The sequence below is a fragment of the Cucurbita pepo genome, chromosome 3, assembly GCF_057944985.1.
Source record: "Cucurbita pepo subsp. pepo isolate OVF chromosome 3, ASM5794498v1, whole genome shotgun sequence".
Taxonomy (NCBI): domain Eukaryota; kingdom Viridiplantae; phylum Streptophyta; class Magnoliopsida; order Cucurbitales; family Cucurbitaceae; genus Cucurbita; species Cucurbita pepo.
In genome coordinates this window covers 15,389,195-15,416,903 of record NC_141800.1, presented here as the reverse complement: position 1 = coordinate 15,416,903, position 27,709 = coordinate 15,389,195, and the positions used below count along the sequence as shown (strand labels likewise).

The 27,709-nt window shown below is 37.3% G+C and overlaps 3 protein-coding genes across 8 annotated transcripts; 2 read left to right on the top strand and 1 right to left on the bottom strand.

Moving 5' to 3' along the window:
• Positions 1 to 2,207: 2,207 nt before the first annotated feature.
• LOC111791434 (uncharacterized) lies at positions 2,208 to 10,471 on the top strand. 5 transcript variants are annotated; one of them, XM_087122546.1, is made up of 6 exons: positions 2,208 to 2,291; positions 2,425 to 2,445; positions 2,618 to 2,806; positions 3,743 to 3,970; positions 7,872 to 9,503; positions 9,627 to 10,471. In XM_087122546.1, the coding sequence occupies exons 2-6, from the start codon at positions 2,427 to 2,429 to the stop codon at positions 10,253 to 10,255; spliced, it is 2,697 nt and encodes an 898-aa protein (XP_086978672.1). In that variant the 5' UTR covers positions 2,208 to 2,291; positions 2,425 to 2,426; the 3' UTR covers positions 10,256 to 10,471. The 5 variants fall into 5 exon arrangements, with proteins under 5 accessions (XP_086978672.1, XP_086978673.1, XP_023528543.2 ...); XM_087122547.1 differs by having other exon boundaries at positions 2,283 to 2,300; XM_023672775.2 differs by lacking the exon at positions 2,208 to 2,291 and having other exon boundaries at positions 2,308 to 2,445; positions 7,899 to 9,503.
• Positions 10,472 to 10,886: 415 nt separating this feature from the next.
• On the bottom strand, positions 10,887 to 21,414 carry LOC111791435 (protein transport protein SEC23 E). Its single transcript, XM_023672778.2, has 12 exons — positions 20,369 to 21,414; positions 20,092 to 20,265; positions 18,698 to 18,859; positions 17,148 to 17,290; positions 16,077 to 16,152; positions 15,803 to 15,975; positions 15,624 to 15,705; positions 14,578 to 14,655; positions 12,466 to 12,627; positions 12,094 to 12,357; positions 11,837 to 11,941; positions 10,887 to 11,580 (listed from the first exon to the last, which is right to left on the bottom strand). Exons 1-12 carry the CDS (start codon positions 21,128 to 21,130, stop codon positions 11,434 to 11,436), a joined length of 2,328 nt encoding a protein of 775 aa, XP_023528546.2. The 5' UTR covers positions 21,131 to 21,414; the 3' UTR covers positions 10,887 to 11,433.
• A 2,402-nt stretch (positions 21,415 to 23,816) lies between these two features.
• Positions 23,817 to 27,115, top strand: LOC111791433 (peptidyl-prolyl cis-trans isomerase FKBP62). 2 transcript variants are annotated; one of them, XM_023672770.2, is made up of 12 exons: positions 23,817 to 24,234; positions 24,337 to 24,423; positions 24,654 to 24,914; positions 24,996 to 25,070; positions 25,154 to 25,234; positions 25,321 to 25,515; positions 25,614 to 25,700; positions 25,782 to 25,957; positions 26,031 to 26,303; positions 26,388 to 26,515; positions 26,620 to 26,740; positions 26,815 to 27,115. In XM_023672770.2, exons 1-12 carry the CDS (start codon positions 24,045 to 24,047, stop codon positions 26,875 to 26,877), a joined length of 1,737 nt encoding a protein of 578 aa, XP_023528538.2. In that variant the 5' UTR covers positions 23,817 to 24,044; the 3' UTR covers positions 26,878 to 27,115. The 2 variants fall into 2 exon arrangements, with proteins under 2 accessions (XP_023528538.2, XP_023528539.2); XM_023672771.2 differs by having other exon boundaries at positions 23,819 to 24,234; positions 26,837 to 27,115.
• The last annotated feature ends 594 nt before the right edge of the window (positions 27,116 to 27,709 follow it).

The window sequence follows — 27,709 nt, the reverse complement described above, 5'->3', positions numbered from 1 at the left end:
ACTTGGTCGACTTTTCGATGGGTGTTCATAGATTTGGGTCAAATTTCATAATTCTCGTCTGGTTCTTGATAGGAAATGCATAGATCTTGGTTTGTTCTTATAATTATTTGATATTCGATCGAGTCCTCAAAATCCCAACTAGCTTTACGTAGATCGTGGACTAGAAACCTAATTTGATTGGAACGATTAGAAATCCACCAAGATTTTTAGTAGAATGATTCTATTTTGTTGCTTGTACTTACTTCTTATTTGTTATGGATAATGTCTCACGTGTCATGTTTTGATGGTGTATGAAATGAGTGATAAAGACTACGAAGGTGGGGAGGTGGGAAGGTTTGACATAGACATTGTAATTACTTACCTTTAGTTTTTAGGTCAATTTTATGACATGACTAGTATAAATTTGGAGACGTTCTGTCTTATGATAAGATGTGTACTCCAATTAAGTAACATCGCTACGTCGTAGGGGATGTAGAAGAATGTTGAGACCACTAGGCATCACGGAGAGTGAGGTGGTTGCCTTCACTTATATTAGGTGTTGGGATATGGAGCCTGATGCCTAGTAAACCGAAATCATATATATATATATATATATATCCCATTAGATAGTGCTTTCAAAATGTACTTTTCGTATTCTTTTGATGTATACCTGAAGTCATCAATAAAATTTTCAATATTCCTCTTTGAATTTTCTATCTCTTATTATTTGTGTTCATCTAGCTCGAGTGTGTGCATTGTTAAACGATCCTAACATTATGAACTTTTTTGACCACCTAGATGAAAAGTATAGTAGTTCAAATCGAAAAGATTGTTAGAGATGAAGGTAATTGTTCTACTGCATAGTTTAAACCAAGAAACCTAGAACAATTAGTCGGTGTGCTATCATATTCCAACCAATATGACATCAATCAATGCATATTTTTCAATTTAAGTATAGCTCATCTGTCATCTAACACAACTCAATCAATCAATTTAAGCATAGCTCATCTACTCACTTGACGATCCAACACAACACAATCAATCAATCAATTTAAGCATAGCTCGTCTACTCACTTGTCGATCTAACACAACTCAATCAATCAATTTAAGCATAGCTCATCTACTCACTTGTCGATCTAACACAACTCAATCAATCAATTTAAGCATAGCTCATCTAGTCACTTGTCGATCTAACAAAACTCAATCAATCAATTTAAGCATAGCTCATCTACTCACTTGTCGATCTAACACAACTCAATCAATCAATTTAAGCATAGCTCATCTACTCACTTGTCGATCTAACACAACTCAATCAATCAATCAATTTAAGCATAGCTCATCTAGTCACTTGACGATCCAACACAACTCAATCAATCAATCAATTTAAGCATAGCTCGTCTACTCACTTGTCGATTTAACAAAACTCAATCAATCAATTTAAGCATAGCTCATCTACTCACTTGTCGATCTAACACAACTCAATCAATCAATTTAAGCATAGCTCATCTACTCACTTGTCGATCTAACACAACTCAATCAATCAATCAATTTAAGCATAGCTCATCTAGTCACTTGACGATCCAACACAACTCAATCAATCAATCAATTTAAGCATAGCTCGTCTACTCACTTGTCGATTTAACACAACTCAATCAATCAATTTAAGCATAGCTCATCTGGTCACTTGTCGATCTAACACAACTCAATCAATAAAGACATAGATTTAAAAAAAAAAGTAAAAAATTCTAAATATCTCCGCACAAACTTTTGACTTTGAAGTAATTAATCCCTATCATTACCAATAAATTCTAATTACTCTTATAATTCAAGATAAGAAAAATCTTGATAACACCCATTTGAATCCATTAAAGATCTCAACAAGATTTCTTTTATATTAATACTAAAATAAATAGATAAATAAAATAGCTTAGGCATCTCTATGCTTTAAAAGAACATTGCTTTGCTTTTAAAAAAGGGAAGAAAAAAAAAAAGACTTTTTTCTTTAAAAATTCCATTGATTGGACTTTTTTGTACAAAACACAAAAAAGTTCCAAACTTTAAAGTGGCTTTCACAATCCTAAGACATCCCTGTCAGCAGGTGTCTTGTTTGGTGAGATTTGTTTTTTATTAGAATTATAATTAAAATTATTATTTAAAAAATTTATCTTCTTTTGTTTTTTTTATAAATTTAGAATTTTAGGTAGTAGCTACCGCTACACTGTTCAGACAAATTTGTCCCCTTGGAGAAGACGATTCCACGCGTCCTTCTCTAGGCTCGGCCGCACAGAATTCCCCTCCTCCAACAGCCTAGGGTCAGTACGGTATTCCCCATTTTCCCCTTTTACAAAAGAATGATTCCCATCTCCTCCTTTTCTTTACTTAACTAACTCCCTCCTTTAACCACTTCCATTTTGGTTCTTCTTGGCTTTTCTTTCCCTCTTTCAGCAATGGAGCATCGAGATCAGAGTAAGAAAACCCTCTAGACTGTTGGGTTTTGTTCTGTTTCTTTGTGTTGGTTCTTGTTCTTTGTGTGTGTTCTTTTGGGGTTTATTGAGGATTTGGGCACTTGGGTTTTTGTGGGTTTTGGAAATTAGTTGATGGGTTTGTTTTTGATGAAGGGTTTTGGTGAGTTTTGTAGGGCAGAAGAGCCATGGTGTTCATGTTTGCAACAAATGTGGATGGCACTTTCCTAACCCTCATCCGAGCGCCAAACGTAGGCGTGCTCACAAGAGGGTGTGTGGAACGATTGAAGGGTTTAAGTTGGTTGAGTCTGAGGCTAACACTCTTGTGACTGTTACAGATGATGATGACGATCATAAAACCTCTAGTGAGATGTCTTTTCCTTACACTGTGTTCTAAATTTGGGTTTAAATGTTCTTCTCTGAACTTTCTTCTTTGGTGGTCTTGAACTTTTGATAGAAAGCAATTCTAGTCCTTAGTATTAACTTTGTTATGAATTATTTGATAGGGACCTGGCATCATCATAGCGTTTGTTTGTTTACTTTAATTTATCATTATGTGTCAACTTTGGATAATTAGTACTTTTAGGTTTGGTGTTTGATTTTCAAATGAATCTATGTTCTTGTTAAATGATTAGCGGAGTCTTAATGAGAGACTATGTAATAGTCTAAGCCCACCACTAGTAGATCATCTCAAAGTTTTAAAACGTGTAGGAAGAGGTTTTCACACCCTTATAAGGAATGCTTCATTCCCCTCTCTAACCGATGTGAGATATCACAATCCACCCCACTTGGGGGCCAGCGTCCTTGTTGGCACATTGCCCGGTGCTTGACTCTATACCATTTGTAACAGCCCAAGTCCGCCACTAGGAGATATTGTCCTCGTTGGATTTTCCCTTTTCGGGCATCCCTTCAAGGTTTTGAAATGTGTCTACTAGGGAGAGGTATCCACACCCTTATAGGAAATGCTTCGTTCTTCTCTCCAACGGATGCGGGATATCACATACTAACATAACTTGGAATGTTTAGGGTTAAGAAAAGAATAATTACAAGTTGAGGGAATGAAACAGAGTAGTTGAAAGTTAAGGGATTAAAGTAGGATAAGTTCATGGACCAAATTAGGATTTAAAGCTAAAAAGTTATTCTGTGGGTTCTCTTTAAAGTTACATATATCTCTCTTTCTCTGTCTTTTGTGTCTTGCTTTTATCTCTTCTTTCTTTTTCTGTTGGAAAGGAGGGACCTATGATGATGAAAAACTTCTGTACCTTAAGGTGTTTTTAATCATGTCAGTAAATGCTGCATAGGTTCCAAAGTCTTGGGAGGATGTTACAGTGACAAGGGTGTCGATGGAACGAAAACAAAATCAAAGGCATCCGAAGATGAAATGTTTTCAGATGCTGTTGCAGAGTTTTCAGAGGAGGTACGACCAAACAAGTCCATGGGAGATGCTTTGGATTCATTAAGCACGTCGAAGATGGCGGTGGAAGATGAAATGAGTAGCTCCCCAACTTTGAAAGACAGAGAAGTTCTTGGTATGTTTTGTGTTGGGGACGTATTGTTAGCTATTTATACTCGGTTAGTTTCGATCATGATTTTGATTTCTTGGTAACCTTTTAGATATGTGTTATCTCCTAAACAAGGGTTTTCTTCCAAATATGGTGAATTCTTGGACCCTCAATAACATTAACTATAAGGAATAATTGAGAAGTAAAGTTTTTAGCTGCTGAAGGAAAGAACTAATGTTAGTGAAAGAGGGATTTATTGAATAATTGATGAGAAGATTGAATTATGAAGAGCAAGAATGCTCCATATTTATACAGAGAATACCAAAGATATTCAGAAAATCTACCTAAAAATCTGGAGAAAATCTGGTAACAAACGAGTAAACAAATCAAAATAAAATCTAATCAAATCAAAACTAAATCAAATAAAAAACTACATCTAACTCCTAACTGAGATTTAATTAGATACTAACTGACAGCAATCTAAACAAATACATGATCTTTAACACTCCTCCTTGTTTAGATGCTGTGAACTCCAAGCTTTTTTCTGAACACTCATCTTACTCTAATTATCTTTCTGTTTAGAGGTCGATCAACCAACTCCCAAGTTTTGTTTTTCTTGATCACTGAAAGCTCCTCCTCTGACAGGTGCATCATCAACCGAAGCATCTTGTCGTTCATCTTCAGACTCTTCTAGTCGTTTATCTTCAGACTCTTCTAACATGCTACCAAAGAAATTGTTTGGTGCATTAGAAATCTGATTCACCTTCGTAAGTTCTTCCCAATTCCATTGCTCATTTCCAGCAAAATGAACATCTTGGCTCACAATAACATGACTAGTGTGTGGTTGAAAAACTTTATAAGTTTTGGATATAGTGCTATACCCAACAAAGATGCCAACTTCTGACTTTTTGTCAAGCTTATCACGCTTGACCTGTGGAATGTGAGTGAAGCAAAGACACCTAAATACTCTAAGGAACTTTAAAGAACGTTTGTAACCATACCAAACTTCAAATGGTGTCAGATCCTTCACAGCTTTTGTTGAAATTCGATTTTGCAAGCATACAACAGTGTTTGCTGCTTTTCCCCAAAAACGTTTTGGAAGATCCTTCTCATGAACCATGCATCTCATCATCTCCATTATGAATTTATTCCTCCTTTCAGTGACGTTATTCTGTTGAGGAGTGTATGGTGTTGTCAATTGATGTTCAATTTCAGCCTCTTCACAAAACCGGTTAAAAGTTTCTGAAGTGTACTCCTTGCTATTATCTGATCTTATAGTCTGAATCAAGCATGCATCTTCATTCTCAACTTTGGCTTTGAATTTCCAAAATACACTCGCAACTTCTGACTTTTGCTTCAGCAAGAATATCCAACACATTCTTGTTAGATCATTAATAAAAGCAATGTAATAAAGATTACCATTTAATGATGGTGTTCGCTGAGGACTACAAAGCTTAGTATGAACCAGTTGCAGCTTTTTCGAGCCTCTCCATGCCTGTTTAGGAAAGGGTTGCCTATGTTGCTTCCCAAAATTACAAGTACGGCAAGGAGACATGTCCTCATCAATGTCAGTGAGTTCTTCTACCAGCTTCTTTGATTGAATCTGAAGCAAACCTCGATGATGAAAGTGTCTAAGTCTTTTGTGCCAAATCTCAGTGGCACTAACTCTGGATATAAAGGCCGTCGGATTTAGAGCAAAGCTTTTTCCTTCCATTTTGACATTGAACAAGTCTTTGTCACTAGCATCTTTGATCAAGCACTGCTTATTCTCAAACAACACTCTATAGCCTTTATCAAGTAACTGACCAACACTTAAGATATTTTGATCAATTTTAGGCACAAATAAAACATCTGGAATAAATTTTGTACCTTCATAACTTGTTATAGCTACTGTGCCTTTACCCTTGACTTCCAAGTGTTCACCATTGCCAATCCTCACTCTCTTATCTTCTTCGGTGTCTCTTAATTCCTCAAAAGACTCCTTGTCATATGTCATGTGATTTGTGCACCCACTGTCAATCAACCAGCTCTCGCTTGATTCTTTGCTTGAGGAAGAAGTGACCATACACAATTGATCTTCTTCTTCTTCTTCTTCTTCTTGATCAACTACCTGTGCATCTAATTCTTTCACCAGATCTTTGGCTTCGCAGATCACAGCTTCATGTCCAAGTTGATTGCATTTGGAGCAGAAGGCGTCAGGTCTTCTCCAACACTTGTATGGTGGATGACCTTTCTTCTCACAATGGCGGCAAGGTGGATAGGATTTTTTGAAACCTCCTCCTTTTGTCTTCTGATAATTGGCAGATGAATCTCCATACGTCAATTGATTTTTGAAATTTTTATTGTTTTTATACCTGCTGCTGTCTTGATGCTTAACACGTAAGGCACCTTCAATCACCCCTTCTTGCCTCATAGACCTCCTTTGCTCTTGTGCTTGTAAAGCATTCAAGAGCTCTGTAAGAGAAATCTTTGACAAGTCTTTGGTGTTCTCCAGAGTAGTAATGGTGGCTTCAAACTTCTCTGGAACAGTGACTAGCAGCTTTTCAACGATCCTTGAATCATTTAAAACAGAACCAAGCAATCTCACCTTGTTGGCAATGCTGAGAAGTCTGTCAGAGTACTCTTTCACCGACTCTGACTCCTTCATCTTCTGCAACTCGAAGTCCCTAATCAAATTTAGGGCTTTCATTCCACGAATCCTCTCATCTCCTTCATATTCGGCCTTAAGATAATCCCAGATTTCCTTTGCTGTTTTGAGGGACATTATTCGCATGAAGATCATTTGAGATACAGCGGCAAATAGGCAAGCTTTCGCCTTTGATTTCCTTGTCTTCTTTTTCTTCTGTACTTTGATTTGTGCTACAGTAGGATTTGCTGGAAGCGGAGGGACCTCGTAATCCTCTTCTATTGCTTCCCAAAGATCCAAGGCCTCCAAATAAGTCTCCATACGAACTGCCCACATTTGATAATTGTCTCCATCGAAAACTGGTGGTGCAACAGCGGAAAAACTGGATTCTCCTCCCATATTGATCTCACAGATCCCTTAAGAAGAGAGCTCTGATACCAATTGTTAGTGAAAGAGGGATTTATTGAATAATTGATGAGAAGATTGAATTATGAAGAGCAAGAATGCTCCATATTTATACAGAGAATACCAAAGATATTCAGAAAATCTACCTAAAAATCTGGAGAAAATCCGGTAACAAACCAGTAAACAAATCAAAATAAAATCTAATCAAATCAAAACTAAATCAAATAAAAAACTACATCTAACTCCTAACTGAGATTTAATTAGATACTAACTGACAGCAATCTAAACAAATACATGATCTTTAACAACTAATAAGTAGATAAGCTCATCCTTCATGCTGCATTGCTGTGGTAGTTTCTTAAAGTGTGATCCGAGCGGATGAAATATGTGGGATCCTACATCGATTGGAGAGGAGAACGAAGCATTCCTTATAAGGGTGTGGAAACCTCTCCCTAGTAGATGTGTTTTAAAACTGTGAGGATGACGGTGATACATAACGGGCCAAAGCGGACAATATCTGCTAGCGGTGGGCTTGGGCTGTTACAAATGGTATCAGAGCTAGACACCGAGCAGTGTGTCAACGAGGACACTGGCCCCCCAAGAGGGGTGGGTTGTGAGGTCTCACATCAGTTGGAGAGGGGAACAAAGCACTCCTTATAAGGGTGTGGAAACCTTTTCCTAATAGACATGTTTCAAAACCGTGAGGCTGACAATGATACGTAATGGGGCAAAACAGACAATATTTGCTAGTAGTGGGCTTGAACTGTTACAAAATCTGTCTCGTTTCTTCGACATGAAATGTGATGTCATTTTTCAGTCCTACTTCATGTTCTTTGAATTTTTTACAACTTATGATTGTATAATACTTAGTTGTTGTTCTATGGTCAACCTCTTTAGCTGACAACCGAATAGTGGAAAATTCAGTTGTTGCAGAAGCTGCTATCAATCAGTCTGGAAGTGATCAAGAAAACAAAAGTGATCAAGAATTTGTAAATCTTGAGACCGACTGTGGAACTGCATCGTCGAGTTCTTCAACTGTTGCACAAACTGCTATCGATCAGTCGGGAAATGAGCAGGAAGGCAAAATTAATCAAGAACTTGTGGATCTCGAGACTGATTTCGGAACTCCATCATCGAGCTCTTCAACTGAAAACCAGCAAGTGGAAAGTTCAGCTGTTGCAGAAACTACTGTCAAGCAGTCAGGAACAGAGCAGGACACCAAAATTAATCAAGACTATGGGAATCTTGAGACCAACTTTAGAGCTGGGAATTCAGTGATTCCACCCATTGATCATATGAATACTACTACTACAGGTGACTCGTACCTTAATGAACCCGAAACGATAGTACCTGCTCTGCAACAAGAGTGGAACATTGATAGTGTTGAAAACATGCCTCAATGTTTCTTGTCATCTCCTGATAGAAGATATGATGAAAAGAAAAACGAGGACTTCGACTTGTGTAAGAATTTTACAGAAACCGCAGCATCAACGGGAAAAACTGATAATGATAAATCGGAGCCGTTATCGGAGCTGGAAGAAACCATCGAGATACCTAGAGAGCCTCTTCAATCAGTGGCTGACAATGACATGTCCATCCATTCTGAAATGCCCCAAAGTGTTGTTTCAGATGTTAAACCCATTGGCTTGACTCAAGTGTCGTCTGATGCTCGAAAAGAACTCGAATCTTGCAGTTCTAACAACTTACTAGAGACCAATAAAATAAAAGAAGAAAACGATGATGTGCATCTGCCTTCTGTGTCGAGTGACTTGAACATTGTCGACCATCCTGAGGCTTCGGTTGAAGATTCAAAGGATCATGATCATAAGGAGGTTGAATCAACCAATTGTTTTGTACATGACCCTCATGAGAGTTGTATTACATTGCAGGCCGAGCCATTTGATCAAACTTCCGAAGTAGCTTCTTTTGACACGAAAACTGTGGAAAATAGGCAAAAACAGGAAAGTGGAGTCGAGAATGTGTCGGTTGATATGAAAGCCAAAGAAGTTCCCATTCAAGACGTGAATGCAGCTCAGATTAAAGGTATGCTCGGTGAAAATGAAAAGTATGATAAGAATCTAACCATCAGTGACACTACAAATTTTGGGATAGATAGTATTCCTTCAGCAGTCCTAGGGATTGATTCCACACCTGAATCTACCACTAACAGCAGGGAGAATAAATGCATTGCTGTTGCAGAAGAGATAGCAGATGGATCCGCTAGAACGATATCTCTGACTGAAAGCACGGACTCGAAAAAATTTAACGCTAGTTTAGCTCGAGAGACTCAGGAAAGTGTAAAAGAAGATGATCATAGTAATGAATCTGTCACTGGAAGATCAGACTCTTTTCAGGATGGTAGTGTGGTTCAGCTTGCTGGAGTCGGAGATCGAATTGCTTCTGAAACTGGGAAAGATGATGGCGTGAAAGTTGATGTAGAACCACGGCTTACATCGGCCGTTCTTGATGCTTCAGTCGATGCGATTAGTCAAACAGACAGTCTTGAAGGCAACTGGGGGTCCGTCTCAGGTATTATTATGCTTTGTATGAACTATGAACTGTGCTTCATGGTGAGCTAACAATAACTGATATTCTTTCTTTAGATCCAAAGTTTCTTGATAATTAATATATGTTCTTAACTATGAGGAACAGTGCTCTCAACTCTGTCGGATTTACCCGCTGTTGTGGATGGCGAAGTAATGCAGCAAGCACGAACCGAAGCAGAGGAAACCATCTTGAAGAAGGCCAATGCTGCAACCGAAGGAGGACAACATTCTAACAGATCTGATATGTTTGAGGCACCATCTTTTATGACGTTGGTTGAACCTAATGGTGGAGGAATCCAACAAAACTCGGCCACGCGAGAGCAGCCGAATTCTGCATCGCTGCAAGCTGGCTGGTTTCCATCTTATACTCATGTTGCAAACGACTCACCGGGGAAGAAGAAGAACGAGGCGATTATCGCCAAGGTAACGAACTGGAGTGCTGGAAAGCCACACACTGCTCTCAAGAACCTATTGGATGATGCTGCACTTGAAAACAAACAGAAATCGCCAACCCGAGTAGAGAATCTGGGTTCCATGATTCATAAAGATGAAAAACCAGATGAGAAAACGGTGAACGCCGTTACGCAGGCGAAATCACCTGCCTCAGAGTTGAGAAGCAGGGAGATTGCAAATGAGTGGAACTCTCCTGCAAGATATCCATCAGACATTAGGAGAGAAAGGAGAAAAGGGAGGCCATATTGGGCTCAATTTGTATGCTGTTCTTCAGTGCATTAGTAGAGTAGATTGTTATTTAGCTGGATGATCTTCTACTGCTATAGATTTCTCCATGTCCCTTTTTGTCCGCTAAATTTTAGGATCCTCTGCTTTCTTCTGTGGCAAATGTTGGCTTTTTTTTTTTTCTTTCTAGAGTCATATTTTATTCTCTTATGTTTGGTTTATAAATGGACATTCCTGAGTGATCTTATAATAAATGGTTCTGTCAGTAGCCTACTTTTTTGCCCACCCATCACATCTGTGCATGGCTAGTTGAGTATAACGATGAATCGAGACAAACCCTTAGATAACCTATCAAAGATTAGGGAGAGATTCTATGGCTAGTTGAGTATAACGATGAATCGAGACAAACCCTTAGATAACCTATCGAAGATTAGGGAGAGATTCTGAGACAAATAACTCACTCTTCTACACTGGTATTTGCACCGAATGCTCATATAGAAACGTTAAGACTCTTGGATTCGAAACCTAGGGAATTGGGTCGGTCTAAGAAATACGTTCCTTATAGGGTTACATTGAAAATCTTTCAAAAATGGAGAAAATTGTGAGAGAATAAAAGTGCAGAGAACCAATGAACAGAATGAAAGTGAAACAAAATATTAGCAATAAGAACAAGTCATAAAGCTATTGATTGAATTGAATACTCAACAGAATGAGTCATTTAAATAAAATTGAAATTTCAGACCTGTTTGAAAACAACACAAACACAATGACAGTAAGCTACCTTCCTTATAATTTACTTGGAGAATCATCCAAAAATACTTACTTGTGGTCTAACCTCATACAAAATAACAAATTGAAGAACCAAAACTCCTAACAGAATGACTTTCACAAATGTCTAAGCTGTCCATTGATTCCTCTAAATTACATTCCCAACAAGCCTCTCTTTTTGCCCCTCCCTCATACAACTAACTTGAAGCTCAAATGACCTTTGTGACCATTTATTAAGCAGCAATGCCGACCGAGAATGTCCCCCCGCCCCCAAAAAAAGAATTTTTATCAGTGTTCCCATATATCCTTCAAATGAGACAATGTGGGAATATTGGCTTCTCAACTTGGAAACAATGGAAACACCAGAAAAGAAGTCAACGAGACACCAGATATACATAACCATCAGTGATTTTTCCCACAGCAAGAACTATCAGATTTTTCGTAATCCTCAAGAAAGCCATCTATTCTCAAGATTGCACAGCCAACCTCTGAAGATGCTCAAAGAATACTTGAAGACTAACATCATCGGTAAATATGATATCTGACCCGGCTGCTATTTCTTGAGCATTGTTATATGTCGCTGATGGATTCAACTTCGCCAATAAGAATCTAGCCTGCTCGGAAAATCAAGATAATAAAATAACGAAGTCAATATACCACCATTGCAGACATTAGTTATAAGTGTTTGTACCCATGAATTTCTAGATTTCAATAAATAAATGTAAAAGCATAAAAACGGAGGTGGTAACTAAACAAGGGGCCTAAAATAATGACAGCAGAAGCACAAAATAACTTCTATAGCATTTGAGTATTTTTGCGTAATAATCTTTGCTGTGAATGCAAACCAAAGCTACAGATTAAGAAAATAACCTGGGAACCATGCTGATCACAGACCACCAAACGAGGTACTGGAAAACGCTCATTAATAATACTTTGCGCATCATCATGAGGAGCATGCAATAACTGTGCAAATGCCTGTAGAAAGATTGTTAGATTGATTAAATGGATGATATGGTTGATATACCCATTATATACTATCAAATGACAAAAGTTTAAGAACATAATTTTCATTTGCAAATTTATTCTCCAAAAAGAAATAAAAAAAACTAGGTAGATATAGCACAAACTTGGTGTTCTGGTTGATTTTGGTATCCCATATTACGCCACTGAGCTATTGTCATTCCATGAAATATGACAACACTGAAATAAGAATCTAGCAGGAGAATACGATCAGCTGCAATGGAAGCAACATCTAACAATGCTGGTGCAGGCAGTGAATTGAATGAGTATGATATTAGTGATGGCTGAATCATCACTGCAGCATTTGTAATGTTCTCCCTATTTAACAACATCCTAAAATATGCAGTTTCATCTGGACTGTTGTTAAAAACCTGCACATAGGATCGCAAGGATCCAGCCAAAAGAATGTAAATCATCTTTTCATTGGACCATATTGACTTGAATAACTTCAAGCACGAGATTCTAATAGATGTAAATACCTGTACAAATTGTGAACGCCGCAAATTAAACATGAACTGAGGATACAAAGAAAAGCAAGGATTCAAAGTAAAGGAAGATGGATCGTCTTTCCGATAATCACCAAACTTAGAACAGAGACGAATCAAGGATCGATCCAACCACCGAATAGCATCGAACCCCTCCTGACAAGAGTAAAATTTAACATTAAGTAACTTACAACTTTGGAGATACCAGTAGAACAAATGACCCATTGAACCAGCAAGCAACAAAACCTAGTTAGCAGAATGCAATTTCATCCTTCTTTAAGAACTCACGGAGGGAGTGCAATCAGAAGAGGCATTTAACACTTGGAAATTTAGAAGATATTCAAATTGGCAGTTGTTTAGGCTATAAAATATGAAATTATTTAAATTTGACTATCATGCTATGATATGTTATCTAGTAAGACTCGTCTTTGAATTTCTTTCAGTTTCTTGTTTATGGCCAGACCTCATCCTCTCAACCAAACACTTAGCTTATTGATATTATAAAGTTCCTGCTTATATCAAAATAATGATAATAATAATAATGATGATGATAATAAACAAACAAAAAGCAATCAAGAAAAGAAGATTTTAAGTCCCAGGCAGATTCAACAAAACTTGCAGTGTGGTTTCGCGAAGGACTGTAATTCCTAACTATGGTCGGTCCACTTCTCTAGTAATATTTTATCTTTAGTCTCTATCTATAAGACAGAAATTTCATTTACAATAATCAGACATAAGTTTACAAAAAATATTATTCCAACTAAAGTCAACATTAACTAATAGGTGTTTCGAGCAAGCCCCAAAGATGCCGGACTACATAAGAAATATTTTCCCAAAGGTTATACAGCTCCTTGGATTCTTCTTAAAAAAAATTTTTTGCTCTTCTCCGACCAAACCTCTCAAGTCCCACAAAATATCACTAGTGGCTTCTATTATTGTTATTACTTTTTTGGTAAGAAACCGAGCTTCATTGAAAAAATGAAAAAATACAAAGACATACAAAAAACAAACCCAAAAAAAGGTGTCCGACCCAAACTACAAAAAACCATGCTGCCTCCCAAAACTCCTCATTGAACTTCTCAACCTTCCTAAAAATCTTATTGTTCCTCTCAAGGAAAATTCTCCACAAAACAGCAAAGAAAACTGTAGCATTATGTTAGGACACTCGATCTTCCTTGTCAAAAAAATGGGCCAACAAAGTAAGGTGTTTGCTATAACTAAGGAACATAGCATAATCCTACAAATGGTAAAGTCTAAAAGCTAAGAAAAACATCTCAGAAAGGAACAAGAAAAGAATAAATTTGAAGTCCAATTAGACTCGAACACGGCAACTAGGGAAAAGGGTGTTACGAGGAGAATCTTCCCTGAACATTGCACTCAAACATCCCTCAGGATGGACTTCCAAGAAAAAAAATTGATTCTTTGTTTGATTTTGCTAGATTGGAGCCCTTTTTTGTAGTTTGTTTTTGGGCTCTCTCTTCCTGTCGCATGTTTGTATGCCCTTGTAATTCTTCCATTTTATCTCAATGAAACTTCGGTTTCTCTTCCCCAAAAAAAAAAAAATTGCAGTCAAACATCAAAGTAAAGTAGTCCCTAGGAAGATTTTCACCTTCTTTGGATATTTACCCTTCCAAAAAAGAATTCTTGGACATCTCTTTGGGTAGAGGATGAGCAGTAGCAACTTTCTCAAAATGTATTAGCAAGTTAAAGCCCATGGGGCTAAGTTTATCCTTATAATCTTTTTCATCAAAATGAAATAACTCTTATAAAAATCCGGCATAAGAACCTAGTTAACCTTAGATCTTATATACATGCAAATTCAAACAGAAAGTAATTTCATGGGCCAAGACAAAATTTCAGTTCATTGCATTCATAACTAGCACCTGAATACATCCAAGCATCACAAGTTCTGAAATGAAAAATGCGACCTCGAGTTCAATAGCTCTCATACTCTCTCAACACAGTTAAATTCACAATCATTTTCTTTGGGACAGACTTTCCAAAGATTAAACAAATTAAGCAGATTGGGGTGGCTTTTCGAAGGAAGGACAAAAAATTGTCTGATGAAATGTACAACTAAATAATGAAACATAAATTCTAAAATACCTCCATCTCCATTTTCAAGGAAGTTAGTCTTGCCACCACAACTGCAGCAGCCTCTTGGTCAAACCCTTGCACCAATTCCTGGAATCAATGCCTCAAAGATTTAACTTTTCACCAATCATCAAGATAGAGAAAGAGAACCAAAAGAGAATTCACGTGTGTGTGTATTGGCTTTTCATGGTTAATCAAGTTAGAGAAAGAGAACAACTACAGAGAGCTTAAGTGTGTGAGTGTGTGAGTGTGTAAATCAGAAGTGAGGTTACAATGACATATTAGAAACAAAACAAAGCTTATGAACCACGATACAACCTAAAAATATTATTTTTGAGCCCACATGGACCGATAAGCATTTTTCATTAATTGAAATAGTAGAACCCACATGGACCAATTAAGGGCACCCATTGAATGTTATAAGTAGAACCACACCAATCATGACACCTCTACTCCTAAAAATGATGATAAGAAAAATCATTTCCACCAGTGTTTATCTATGAACTAATTGTATTAGTACATTTAAAATATATAATAACTAGGAAGCCCACCAATTACCTAATCACATCATCTGACTACGCATAAATAAAAAACTTCATTGCTAATTTTCAGGGTCAAATCCCCTCCAATCCATTTTTTCCCAATGCATGTCACTTTCATATACTTGAATGCATACAAAGCCAAAATTGAGATCAAATAAATAATCCTGTTCACACAGGTAATTCCCATAAACCAATTTTTCCTAGTAACTTGGGTTGATGTTTCTTCAGACATGTACACAATGGAACTCCCTTATGAAGTTTAGCATGACTAGCAGGAAAGCAAGAACTCAGATCCAAGTTCAAATATAAAAATGGGAAGCGTTCTCTGTTTCTTGTAAAAAAAAACTTCCAAAATAAAATATAGTAACATGCATATTCCTAAATGTTTTTTTTGTTAAACTTTTCTCCAATGAAATTTGAGTTGTTTATCCCCATTGGAAATGCTAGGTCTCAGAATAGTAAAAACAGAGTAATATTTATGCGCAGAAAAGTTTAGGACAATGTAAAATAAGAAACCTCCGCGGCAACAGCAGAGTCTATCCATCTTCTAGTGACAGTTGTAACCCGAAGCATTGACTGACCTTCAGGATCTTGATAACTGTAATCATAATAATAAATAGCAGCAACGATGTTAAACATTGCTATGACGTGCTGCGTTACAAGATGATAGTAAATCATCACAATTGATAACCTACCTGGTAAGAAACTGCAAATACAACTGTGGATTTGCGATTCCTGGATTACTTGACCTATCACTTGATGAAAGATCAAAGTACACTGTCAAACAAGTACTTTTGTCAATGCCACACATTTTCCACGAAGTAGTATTTCCCTCCCCAATAACAGTATCAGCAACAGAAGGACCTTTCTGAATATATGCACAAGCAATCAGTTCCATGCCGCAATCATGTAAATAGAGAACTTAATATACATAAGCAAAAGCCAACAACAGTGCATAAAGCATACAACCTTCTCCAAAGATGTGCAAGGTCCAATTATCCCCTGAATTTTGATGTCCTTTGAACAATTGATCTCAAGGGTGCCACTGAAATGTAAAGTTATGTATCAAGTGACATGAAATGATATCCTCTAGGCTAATGGAGGCAGAAAAAAAAATACAAGAATTTGATGCATGTTTCCAAACGTGAATTATACTTGTCCAAGATAGATGCAGAAGATGTATAGAAGTCAGAAGCAACAGCCAAACAAACAATTCATGCAACTAAATTTATTTTTCACATTCCTTCATCTTAACAATATCCATTATTCTTCACAACTCTTACATGAGTTCTTTTTTTTTTTTCTTTTTTTTGAGACCTAGCAAATAATTACAAAAGCCCTGGAAACCAAGGCCAAAAGAAACACAGAGAATCTAACAAAGGAACCAAACATCGCACGAAGAACTCTCTCGCTTTGAACCAAGACCAAAAGGTTTCTCCATGAGAACGTTGTTGCCAATCCTTGCACTCATTCACAAGAAAAATCCATGCAAACTCAAGAAATCGTGGACTTCATACACTTTTCTACTAGGTTACTGTTAACTTATTGTCCCTTTTTCCTTCGCCCATCCATACTTTTCAGAAGATTCAAAAATTATATCCAAAGATCCAACTTACAGTCAAAGAAAGCAAGAGCTAGGTATGAAAGGTAGATTAATTGAAAATAAACATGATGATTGTAAAGCTTCATCCAATGTTAGAATAAAACAAGTACAATGACACATTATGAATGTTGAAATATGAAATTTAAAGACAACACACAAATTTTTTTTACTAAACCCATGCAACGACTGCATGCCCTACAACATATGGCATCAAAAGTCAGAAAGGAACTCGCCTTTTTTTAAGACTTCTCTTTTGGCTCGATGAAAAATATTAAGACTAATGGCTTGCCTCTTCTAGCTTTTACCAACAAGTCAAGCCAAGGTAGTTGGCAATAACACAGACTAATATTTATAACTTAAGATAACATGCAAAAACTAAAACATGGGCTAAGTGAAATAGAAGAGAGCCCACAATATATTTATAATAATGCACTCACTTAAAGCAAAGACCAAGAGAGTGCTCCCCTTCCTCAAACACCCGCTTGAAAGAGTCCTTAAATACAGAATGTCCAAAACTTTCAGCTAGAACAACAAGGCCACCAGTTTTTTCTACTGCAACTTTCATTTCCGCAACACCAACCTATATGTTTAAAAATTCCAATGAATGAAGCATGATTATTGACAGCTACAAAAAAACTGCATATAAATGTAACGTTATTACAACAAAGTGATTGCATTGCCATTATTATATAAACCTAGCCAAGTATAATAGAATCTTGATGTTCAAATCGACGTCAGTTCAAAGCAAATAATTGTTATGTTATACCAGTTTTATTTCATATCGTTAAGAAGTAGTTGAATCCTGATGTTCAAACCTAATATGGATTGATTCTATTTAGCTTCAGTTACTAGGCACAAATACTTTGTAAGATAAACTTGGGCAAACAAAATAAGATCATAAAAAATTACCTCATCAACAATTAAGTATGTTAGATTTTATCATTAGAAAGTCCATACATCAGGATATCCTTATGTTGGAAGTATTTAGCAAATAAACAGTATATCAAAATTCCTTCTGGAGCTTAGAGGTCGAGAATGCTTTTGATAAGGTGCTATATGCATAAATATCTTTTAAGAAAATATATCCGAGTTCTTGATCCATTAAATCCAAAATAACATCAAAGTCAATAAATTATAATCTAGATTTCAAATTTTTTCTACAGTATACCATGCAGAAAGAAATATGTCAAAAATTATATATCTATAAAAGGTTCGCTAAAAAATATAACCTAAGTTTAAATAACAATTCTCACAAATGTAGACCATTAACTGAATAACAATAAATAAACATAACATCATGCAGTGAGATAGAGAAGAAAAGGACTAATTTTTGGGTCATTTGTCACCGAAATCCGAAGTCCCATATCTACAAAACTTGCCCCCCAACGGACCAAATAACCACTTAGCCTCCTTGCATGGATCAATGTAATTTTAATATGCTAATTTAGCATGAAAATCATGACTAATATGAAAATTTGTTAGCTGTAACACCACCTATACAATTCAAGAGATGATCTTCAACATTTAAAGCTAGTATGATTTCTTATTGCTGCATCTCATTTCTCTTGATATACTTTATGCTTTTTATACATTTTCTTTCTTCAGGGGAGGGAACATTCAACATTATTATTTGGACTGCATGATGAATAGGAAAACTTGCTCACAACAAATTCAGCAAGTGCATCTGCAGAATGCAGAAATGCTCAAGATAAAACACCCTAAATAAAAAACAAAAACAAAAACAAGCATGAAATTCAACATAAGAGAACCCAAAAGAGGATATAAAATTACCAGAATCAATTCAATCTAAGTTTACAGCTCCAGGTAAGAAACAAGTTAGGAGTCTAATTCCCATGTTGTTTTATACTAAGATTTCTTTTATAGAATATGAGCGACCAACCTAATGTTACTTTGTGTTGCAAATTGCTGAACTTATATTTTTAAAAGGAGATAGATCCCATTTGAGGCAGGTAAATTATATAGCAACCTGATCAAGTGCTGATGCAAAAAGATCCAAGACATGGCCTTGGCCAACCAGCTGTTTTGCAAGACTTTCATAGAATTTGACTGCTTTTTTAAAATAAGGAGCTGCATCCTTATCAAGGTCTTTATGTGAACGCACTGGATCCGATAAATCTTTTGACACAATCTGTAAATGTTGAATCCAATCAGTATATCTAGCCAAACATCAGCAATTATAAGTATGAAAGGAATGAGAACAAGGTTGATCATATTTCAATTTTCAGTTCTACAATTCAATTGTGCCAGTGAAAGTTGCATCTAGAACAAAGTCCACGCAAAAGATAGTAGTTCCCTTCATAACTTACAAAATAACATGTAATCATATCTTTCATTACTTGGGTTGCATGTACAGCACAATTGATTATCGAAACAATCATATTACGGCAATATAATAAAGGATGACAACGCAAGTAATTACATGTGCTACTGCAACATTCGTCAAATAATTGTTTCAAAATTAAAAACCTCAATACTGCAGTTCTCTAAGAATATGATAAAGTCCAAGTGAAAGTAACCAAGTATTTTCCAACATCAAAAAAAATTACTGTATCAAAGTCAAATTAGCTGATGCTATGCCTTAAGAATAAGTGTGAATAAATCTAAAAGGAGGAAATAAAATAAAAGATAAAATAGCCAAAATGATAATATCTGCTACTTCTTGATGCAGATTCTATAAGCTCTTATACCTAAATCCACACCTTTTGTAAGCCATCTTAGTTGAGTTAAAGCAAAAGAAGCTTCTAATTGCATTGTTGGAGTCAATGAGCATGAAAGTTTGAAGTAAAGTACGCAACATATGGATCCAACTACCAACTTCCTTGCAAATAATTTTGTCACAAGCAATATGAAGCAAGAGAAAATAACCACTAACTATCTCATGGACTTGGATAAATTATCAAGCAAGTAATTGCACGAACATTAGTCTCACATGATGCTAGACATCAGCGGGAGAAAAAGGTGGAAAATAAGGATCCAATTTGGCCATAAAAAAAATTGGCCAAAAAGGTCCATATTTTTCTGTAGTAATAAATTAATTTGAACCAGTGCAGGACGATGACACAAGTTAACGGCATACGATGTCCAAAATGATACAGGGAATGTCTGCTACCAAAATAAACGGCAAGTTCAAAATCAAGTACAATAAAAAGTTAGCAACAAAGCAAAACAAATAACCAAAATGCAATTCCAAACCTCTGGCGTAGCTTCTAACGACCAAAAATCAACCTACAAAAATTATTCTAAGTATAGGGCAGGATGTGGCTCAAATCATAATATATAATTCAGGACAACAAAATCGAGGAACAAAATTCTCTTCTTTTCTTTCTCTTTTTTTTTTTTTTTTTTTTCCCCCATAGTTACCGTGCCAGGTCCTTCTGTGCATGGTCCACCAACCAAAGCAATAATGCGAGCACCGGTTCCAGGCAAACAAGCTCCAAGCAAACTTGCTGCAACGCTTAACGCAACTCCGGTGCACCGAGATACCCGATTACCAGGAGACACAGGCCATTGATCCGTTTGAAGTTCATCCAACAACTAGAATTCACAAAAAATATAACCGAGTTCAAGAATTTCCCAACTCCATGTGGGATTTGACCAGAAAAAAATGAACAGAAACAGAGAACCAAATGAGACCTACCGAATTGAGGGTATATTCGCATTCAGAAGCAGGCAACAAAAAACGTGCAACACCCGAATTAGGGAATCCACTTTGGACCCCCTTTTGATACGCTCCAGCGACTCTCCGCACTCCAACCCCAAGACCCAATTGCTCCAAAACCTGATCCTTAGAAACCTCCTTCGTACCCCGAAACACATACACCTTAGACATATCAGAGAATCCCAATTCATGAACCTGAACCTGAGTCCCAAACGAAACAAATCCAACAAGCGCATTATCAGGCAACAACCCGATCGCCCTTTTGAGCGCGGATTTCACAAAATCCAATTCCTCCTCGATCATACAGGTATCGAGCAAAAAAAGGAAAACCGGGGAGGGATTCGCCTGCTGAGCCGAATCTAGAGCAGGATTGGGGTGAGTGGGTTGAGGAAGAGCATATTGAACAGTGGTATACTGAGGATAAAGCTCGCCAGGAAGATGGGTCTCAGAGATCATGGCATAATGAGGAGGAAAATGGCATCGCTGAAAGCAAAAAGGGCAGATCCAAATCTTAGCGGTGAAGTCGACACGGGAAAACGGATTGAGAACGGCAGAACAAGACTTGCAACGAAGCGGCGCATAAGGAAGAGTTGGGATCTCAGGGTGAGGACGGATCGGAGCGATCGAAGCAGCGAGTGGCACAACACACTTGCTGGCCTCAACCTTGGTACGCGGCCAAACGTTCCAAGACATACGAACTCCATCAATTCCTTCGGGATCGGCGTTCGCCATTTCTGACATTGTGATGAGAGAATTGAATTGGGAATTTTTTCGTTTTCGGAATGGGGATTGGATTTTCCCGCGATTGGAGAAATTGGGTGTTGGAAAATGGGATTGGAAAGAGGGAAAAGAGAAGAGAAAAGGAGAGAAACAAGCAAATTGAGGCGACCCCCTGAGAAATTGCAGAGAAGGGGTCACCGCAGGAAGAAGAAAGAATTGGAATTGGGAAGAGGGGTTGAGGTTGAGACAGATTTGGTGGGAATGTCGAGCTCTCCTTCCCCCTTCGCTCTTTTAATTACGTTAATACGCAAACCATTTATTACAAACTTCCTTTTACTTCATACTATAAGATATTCATCCATCGTTTTAAAGGTCAATGGTTCGATCGTTCATGTTATAATTTATTATCTTAAACAAACATATTTGTGTACCTATGGTGTTTCAGTCGGTTGTATTCTCAATCGTGGATTGGGTCGAGTTGAGACATTTTTTTTAGATTGATTAAATTGTTCGAGCTGTTAGCATATTTGTGTACATTGTTTGTCTGAGTCGATTGTATTCTAAATTATGGGTTGGGTTAGATTGAGACATGTTTTTAGACTGATCCAATTGTTTAGGTTGTTAACATATTTGTCTACCTATAGTGTTTGAGCTGGTTGTATTTTCACAGTGGGTTGAGTTGGATTAAGACATTATAATTTATTTTTTTATGTTTTGATTGGCTCAGTTGTTCAGATTATTTATTTAAATTTTTTTAATAAGAATAAAATATTAATATACTCAAATATTTAATTAAAATTTGCAACTCAATTTTAATATATATTTAGTAATTTAATAATATAATTATGTCTTAATTTTAAATTATAGTTGCAAAATTATTTGTTAACGGATTCGATAAAAAAAATATTATTTTATGCTTTAACAGTGTATTTCTAAATTAGGTCTCAATTTCAACTTTGTTCAGAATGTTTTGTTCTCCTTGTGAAATCTTACAATTCACCCCTTCTATGCTTCGCTTCTAGATAAGAGTGTTTCATTTTCCTCTCCAATCGATGTGAGATCTCACAATCTATTCCTTTGTAGTCATCTACTAGGAGATAAAAGAATGTTTCATTTCCCTCTCCAACTGAAATCTCACAATTGATCTCCCTCTCCCTTCGCTCTCGAAGGTAAAGAATGTTTCATTATCCTTTCCAACTGAAGTGAGATCTCACAATTCACTCCCCTTCAGAGCCTTTCGCTGGCACATATGGTCTGTTTTGGCCTCTTACGTATCGCCTTCAGCCTTACAATTTTAAAACTCATCTACTAAAGAGAGGTTTTCACACCCTTCGGAATAATATATTCTCTCCCATCAACGCAGGATCTCACAATCTACCTTCCTTCAGGGCCATTTGTTCCCCTCTTCAACCGATATGGGATCTTACAATTCATTCCCTTCAAGCCCCAACGTCTTGTTGACACACCGTTCGGTGCTTATTCCCCTCTTCAATTGATGTGGGATCTCACAATCTACCCCCTTCGAGGCAAGCGTCTTCACTAGCACACCGCTCGGTGCCTAGCTTTGACACCAACTGTAACACCCCAAACCCACCACTAACAGATATTGTCCGTTTTGGCCTGTTATGGATCGTCGTCAACCTCACAATTTCAAACCACATCTATTAGAAAAGAGTTTTCATACTTTTATAAAAAATGTTTGGTTCCTCTTTCAAATGAAGTGAGATATAAAATTTAAAATTTAGAGACATGTTAAACACAAAACAGTTCAAAAAATAAAACCATATTTCAAACCCGAGTATAGTGTTAAGAATGAGAAATAGAATTGGAATCGAAGGTGCTATAAACATGGGTAGGATCGAAAGTCCAAGTGGGATCTAAAGTCCCACCTATCTTTACAGCACCGTTCATCCCAATTCTATTTCTGGCCATAACCCATCTTGTTATTCTTAAATATCAAAATTTCCTCGGGTTGGTATCAGAGCCAAAACCAAACCCTAACTCAATCAATAAAGCCTTTACCGCCGCCGATCATCCATCGTGATAAGTCCAATCGAGTGATATGAATCCAACAACCGATCACTTGCAAGTACCCGAACTAACAAAGAAGATTCAAGTATCAAATCAAGAAAATAATGGAGTGGCAGACATTGTAAAATGATTAGAAGACTTGCCTTTCGTAGTTGAACTAACAATTAAGACAATTTATGAATGTCTTATTTTCTTCTATTTGTATTTAACAGAGACATATTTAAAGGCGTTTTTTCCAAACCTTGCTTTGGGTTTGATGTTAAATAATCGATTCATTGGATTAGTCATGATCATGCTAATTTTGGAGTGAGTCGTCTTGGTATTTAAGAGTGATCATCATTGATTCCAAGTTCGATCCAAGAGTCATTCATCTTCTAACCAGCTCATAGTTGGAATCATCCGTTAAGTTAGCTTTCTCTGTGAATGTTTTGCAAGAATTCTAGAAGGACTTCTAGGTTTGCAAAATCCAGCATTGTTGGCGGTTATCATCGAGTATCACAACAACCATAACTTCCTGCTTTCAACGGCTTCCAAACCGACGTCATTGCTTCGGAATCTCAACCATTCTTAACCTATGGTTTAAAGGAAAGGATGCATTGGAAAGCTAGGGTGCTGCGGTCATGCTTATAGTTCCTTCTGCGCTGTGACACGTAGCATTTTTGAAGTCCGTCTCATGGAAACGAAACGACGAGAAAATTTTGGTTCTGGAACCATCGTGAACTCGCCAGATCGTAGAACTCTCTAGACTCTCATCGCTATCCCCCACTATAAAATTCAGTGCCTAGAAGTGCGTACTCAAGAATCGATCGCTATTGGCATTTCTCATTGTTAGTTTTCCTGCTCGAATCGCATACCCTTTTCGTCTATTTCTCACCCTCGTTGATTTCTACTCATTTTTCCCGCCATGGAGGACGATTTTGAGTTTCCATCTGCAAGCAATGTGGACGAGGAAATGGACATGCCTGAGGATGAAGCGGAGAGCCCGGTTATGAAGGTTGGCGAGGAGAAGGAGATTGGAAAGAATGGGCTGAAGAAGAAACTTGTTAAAGAAGGTGAAGGATGGGAAACTCCCGACACTGGTGATGAAGTCGAAGGTAAACTACGATTGGTCTAACTATCTGTTGCTGATGCTTGAAGTTATGTGAATTTTCGCGTTGAATGTTATCAATTCGGGGTTTGTGTTCGTTGTTATGCAGTGCATTATACGGGAACCCTTCTTGATGGGACTAAATTCGATTCCAGCCGTGACCGAGGAACGCCTTTCAAATTCAAGCTCGGGGAAGGTAATTTCTAATTTAGGTTTACGGATTGTACTTTGAAGTTTGCCGATAATTGTGACTGCACGAAATTTTTCGTTACAATTCCTGATTAGATGGTCCGTAGGTTGATCCACTGGGATATTTATTGGGATTTTGTTGCCCTCTTTGAATCCGTTGTTGTTTGTAGCTGTTCTTCCGTTTTGCTTCTGATTCAGCGGTCGTTTATCTTATATCACGTTGGCTGTTTTCATCAGGGCAAGTGATTAAAGGATGGGATGAAGGTATCAGAACTATGAGGAAGGGTGAAAATGCAGTATTCACGATACCCCCTGGATTAGCTTATGGAGAGTCCGGTTCTCCTCCAACTATTCCACCGAATGCTACTCTTCAATTTGATGTTGAGCTGCTTTCATGGCACAGCGTCAAAGATATCTGTCAAGATGGAGGAATCCTCAAAAAGATCCTCGTCAAAGGAGATGGGTGGGATAAACCGAAGGATCTAGACGAAGTCCTGGGTGTGTTATCCATTTCGGTCCACTTTTTTTCTTTTTTCTGAACTTTCAAGTATTGTTGAACTAATCCTGTGACCTTTCCAGTTCATTACGAGGCTCGCCGTGAAGATGGTACGCTAATCTCGAAGTCTGATGGGGTTGAATTCATCGTTGAAAATGGTGGGTATTATTCATTGCCCTAAAATCCTGTTGTCCTGAATTTGAAAGGTATCTGAATTTGTTTGCTCTGCTTGTTCTTGCAGGCTACTTCTGCCCTGCTTTGGCAACAGCTGTGAAAACGATGAAGAAGGGAGAGAAAGCGTTGTTAACTGTGAGGCCTCAATGTGAGTAAATTTACATCCGGAATTCTTTCTGGGTCTTGTTCCTTGGGGCTGTGCTGATTCCTTCCTACTCTTTCATCATTGAACAGATGGGTTTGGGGAGTCCGGTAGACCTGCGGTGGGAGAAGAAGGCGTGGTGCCTCCTAATGCCACACTTCAGATAACCCTTGAATTGGTTTCTTGGAAAACTGTTATAGACATTACCAAGGATAAGAAAGTCCTGAAGAAGACTTTAAGGGAGGGAGAAGGATATGAACAACCAAATGATGGAGCAGAGGTCCAAGGTGATATTATTTTACTGATGCCTCAGTTGTTTGTCAAATGGAAATGATATCAATTGTAGTCTAAGTAGCTAACTATACTGAGCTTCTGTTCTTGCCAGTGAAACTCATTGGTAAACTAGCTGATGGGACGATCTTTGCTAAGAAGGGCGATGACGAGAAGCCTTTTGAGTTCAAAACTGATGAAGGTATTTGATCTTGGTAGGAACATGGGATGATTTGGATCATTATTGTTCTACTAACTAAGCTGTAACCTGGAATATGAACAGAACAAGTCATTGAAGGACTCGATTTGGCTGTGAAAAAAATGAAGAAGGGAGAAATTGCCATGGTGACTATCCATCCACAATATGCTTTTGGGTCTTCCGATTCATCTCAAGATCTTGCTGTGGTTCCTGCAAACTCAACTGTTCATTACGAAGTTGAGCTTGTCTCATTTGTCAAAGTATGTCTAGAAGTTCCTTCTCACGAGAAAATGCTCCATCAATCAATCTTATACTAACTTTTTGTTGTTCTAGGAAAAAGAATCTTGGGATCTGAAAACAGCGGAAGAGAAAATAGAAGCAGCAGGGAGAAAGAAGGAAGAAGGGAACGTATTGTTCAAAGCTGGTAAATACGCCAGAGCATCAAGCAGATATGAAAAGGCTGTGCGTTACATTGAATATGATACCTCCTTCAACGATGAGGAGAAGCAACAGTGCAAGGCACTAAAGATTTTGTGCAATCTAAACAATGCTGCTTGCAAATTGAAAGTCAAGGACTACAGACAAGCAGAGAAGCTCTGTTCAAAGGTGCGCATAGTGACAGTTATATCTTAAAGATTTGACGTGACAATAGGATCTACTGGTTTAATACCTTAATTTCTCGATCTACAGGTGTTGGAACTTGACAGTAGAAATGTGAAAGCTCTATACAGAAGGGCTCAAGCATATATTCAGCTCGTTGATCTTGATCTTGCTGAGCAGGATCTCAAGAAAGCCCTTGAGATTGACCCTGAAAACAGGTAGCTAATCCATGATGATATTGCTGTTTATAAGTAGCTTTTATACAATGAAAGTGAAGATAGATGCAAGCGCTCATGTGGGTGTCATTATAATGTTTATACAGACAAGTGAAGATTGAATATCGACATTTGAAAGAGAAAGTAAGGGAATACAACAAGAGAGATGCACAATTTTACGGCAACATCTTTGCAAAAATGAGCAAGTTGGAGTCGGGGAAGGCTGCCGTAAGTAGACTGAACAGCTCATGTCTCTGTTCCTCTCCTGTTTTGTGATGAATTCTTTTGGTTTTTTGACGAAGGGTGTTGTGCATGGCTTTGCAGAGTTCAGCAGTGAAGCAGGAGGCAGTGCCAATGACCATTGATAGCAAAGCTTAGTGGCCATGGTTGATACTCAGCTACTCAAAACTTCATATCACTATGCATGATGAATGTTGCGTCGTCTATGGAGAATACAGCGTTGTAGTAGTTGTGTTGTTTACAGTTCTGGTGTGTAATATGTTAGTGTGTTGAAGGATGTTTGTTCATTCTCCTCTCAGAGACGGGGAGTTCATAAATAATCCATTCATGATCAGTATACTTTAGTCTCCTTGCTTTTGACCATGATTCTGAGTCTCAGGATTTGATATCCCACTTGTTGCAACTTTTGAAGTAAATGAGTTTCTAGTTCAGGAACAAAAACATTTGATTTTGAGTATAAGAATGGACAAGGGTTTCAAATTCATCCATCTAAGCATACATATTAAACGGATATTCTTTGTTTTGTTTTGTTTTTGTTTTTGTTTTTTGTTTTTTTTTTTTTTTTTTTTTAAAGTTTCTTCTCTTGTTGTCGGTCGAGCAACTCTCTATTAGCATCAATAAGTCTTCAGATCGTTCATTTCTTATTGGATGATTCAAAAATCGAAATTCTTGATCAGTGGAGGAACAGTATCATCATTTTTGTTCAATAAGATACCAAGTTTAACTATGTTTGTGTTTCTTAGAATAAAGAATATTATAGAGCCTTTCTTTTTAGTTCATTTCTTCGGAATTTTTGAATTAGTCTCGATTTGTCTTTTTCTTTTAGCTTTTTAACAAGATATGTGTGTGGTTTTTTTTTTTTTTTTTTTTTTTTTTTTTTTTTTGAAGCTTTCAAAAACTTCCATACAACTTCTTTAATCCTCGATTTTTTTTCTGAGGTATTTTTGTCCGACATTT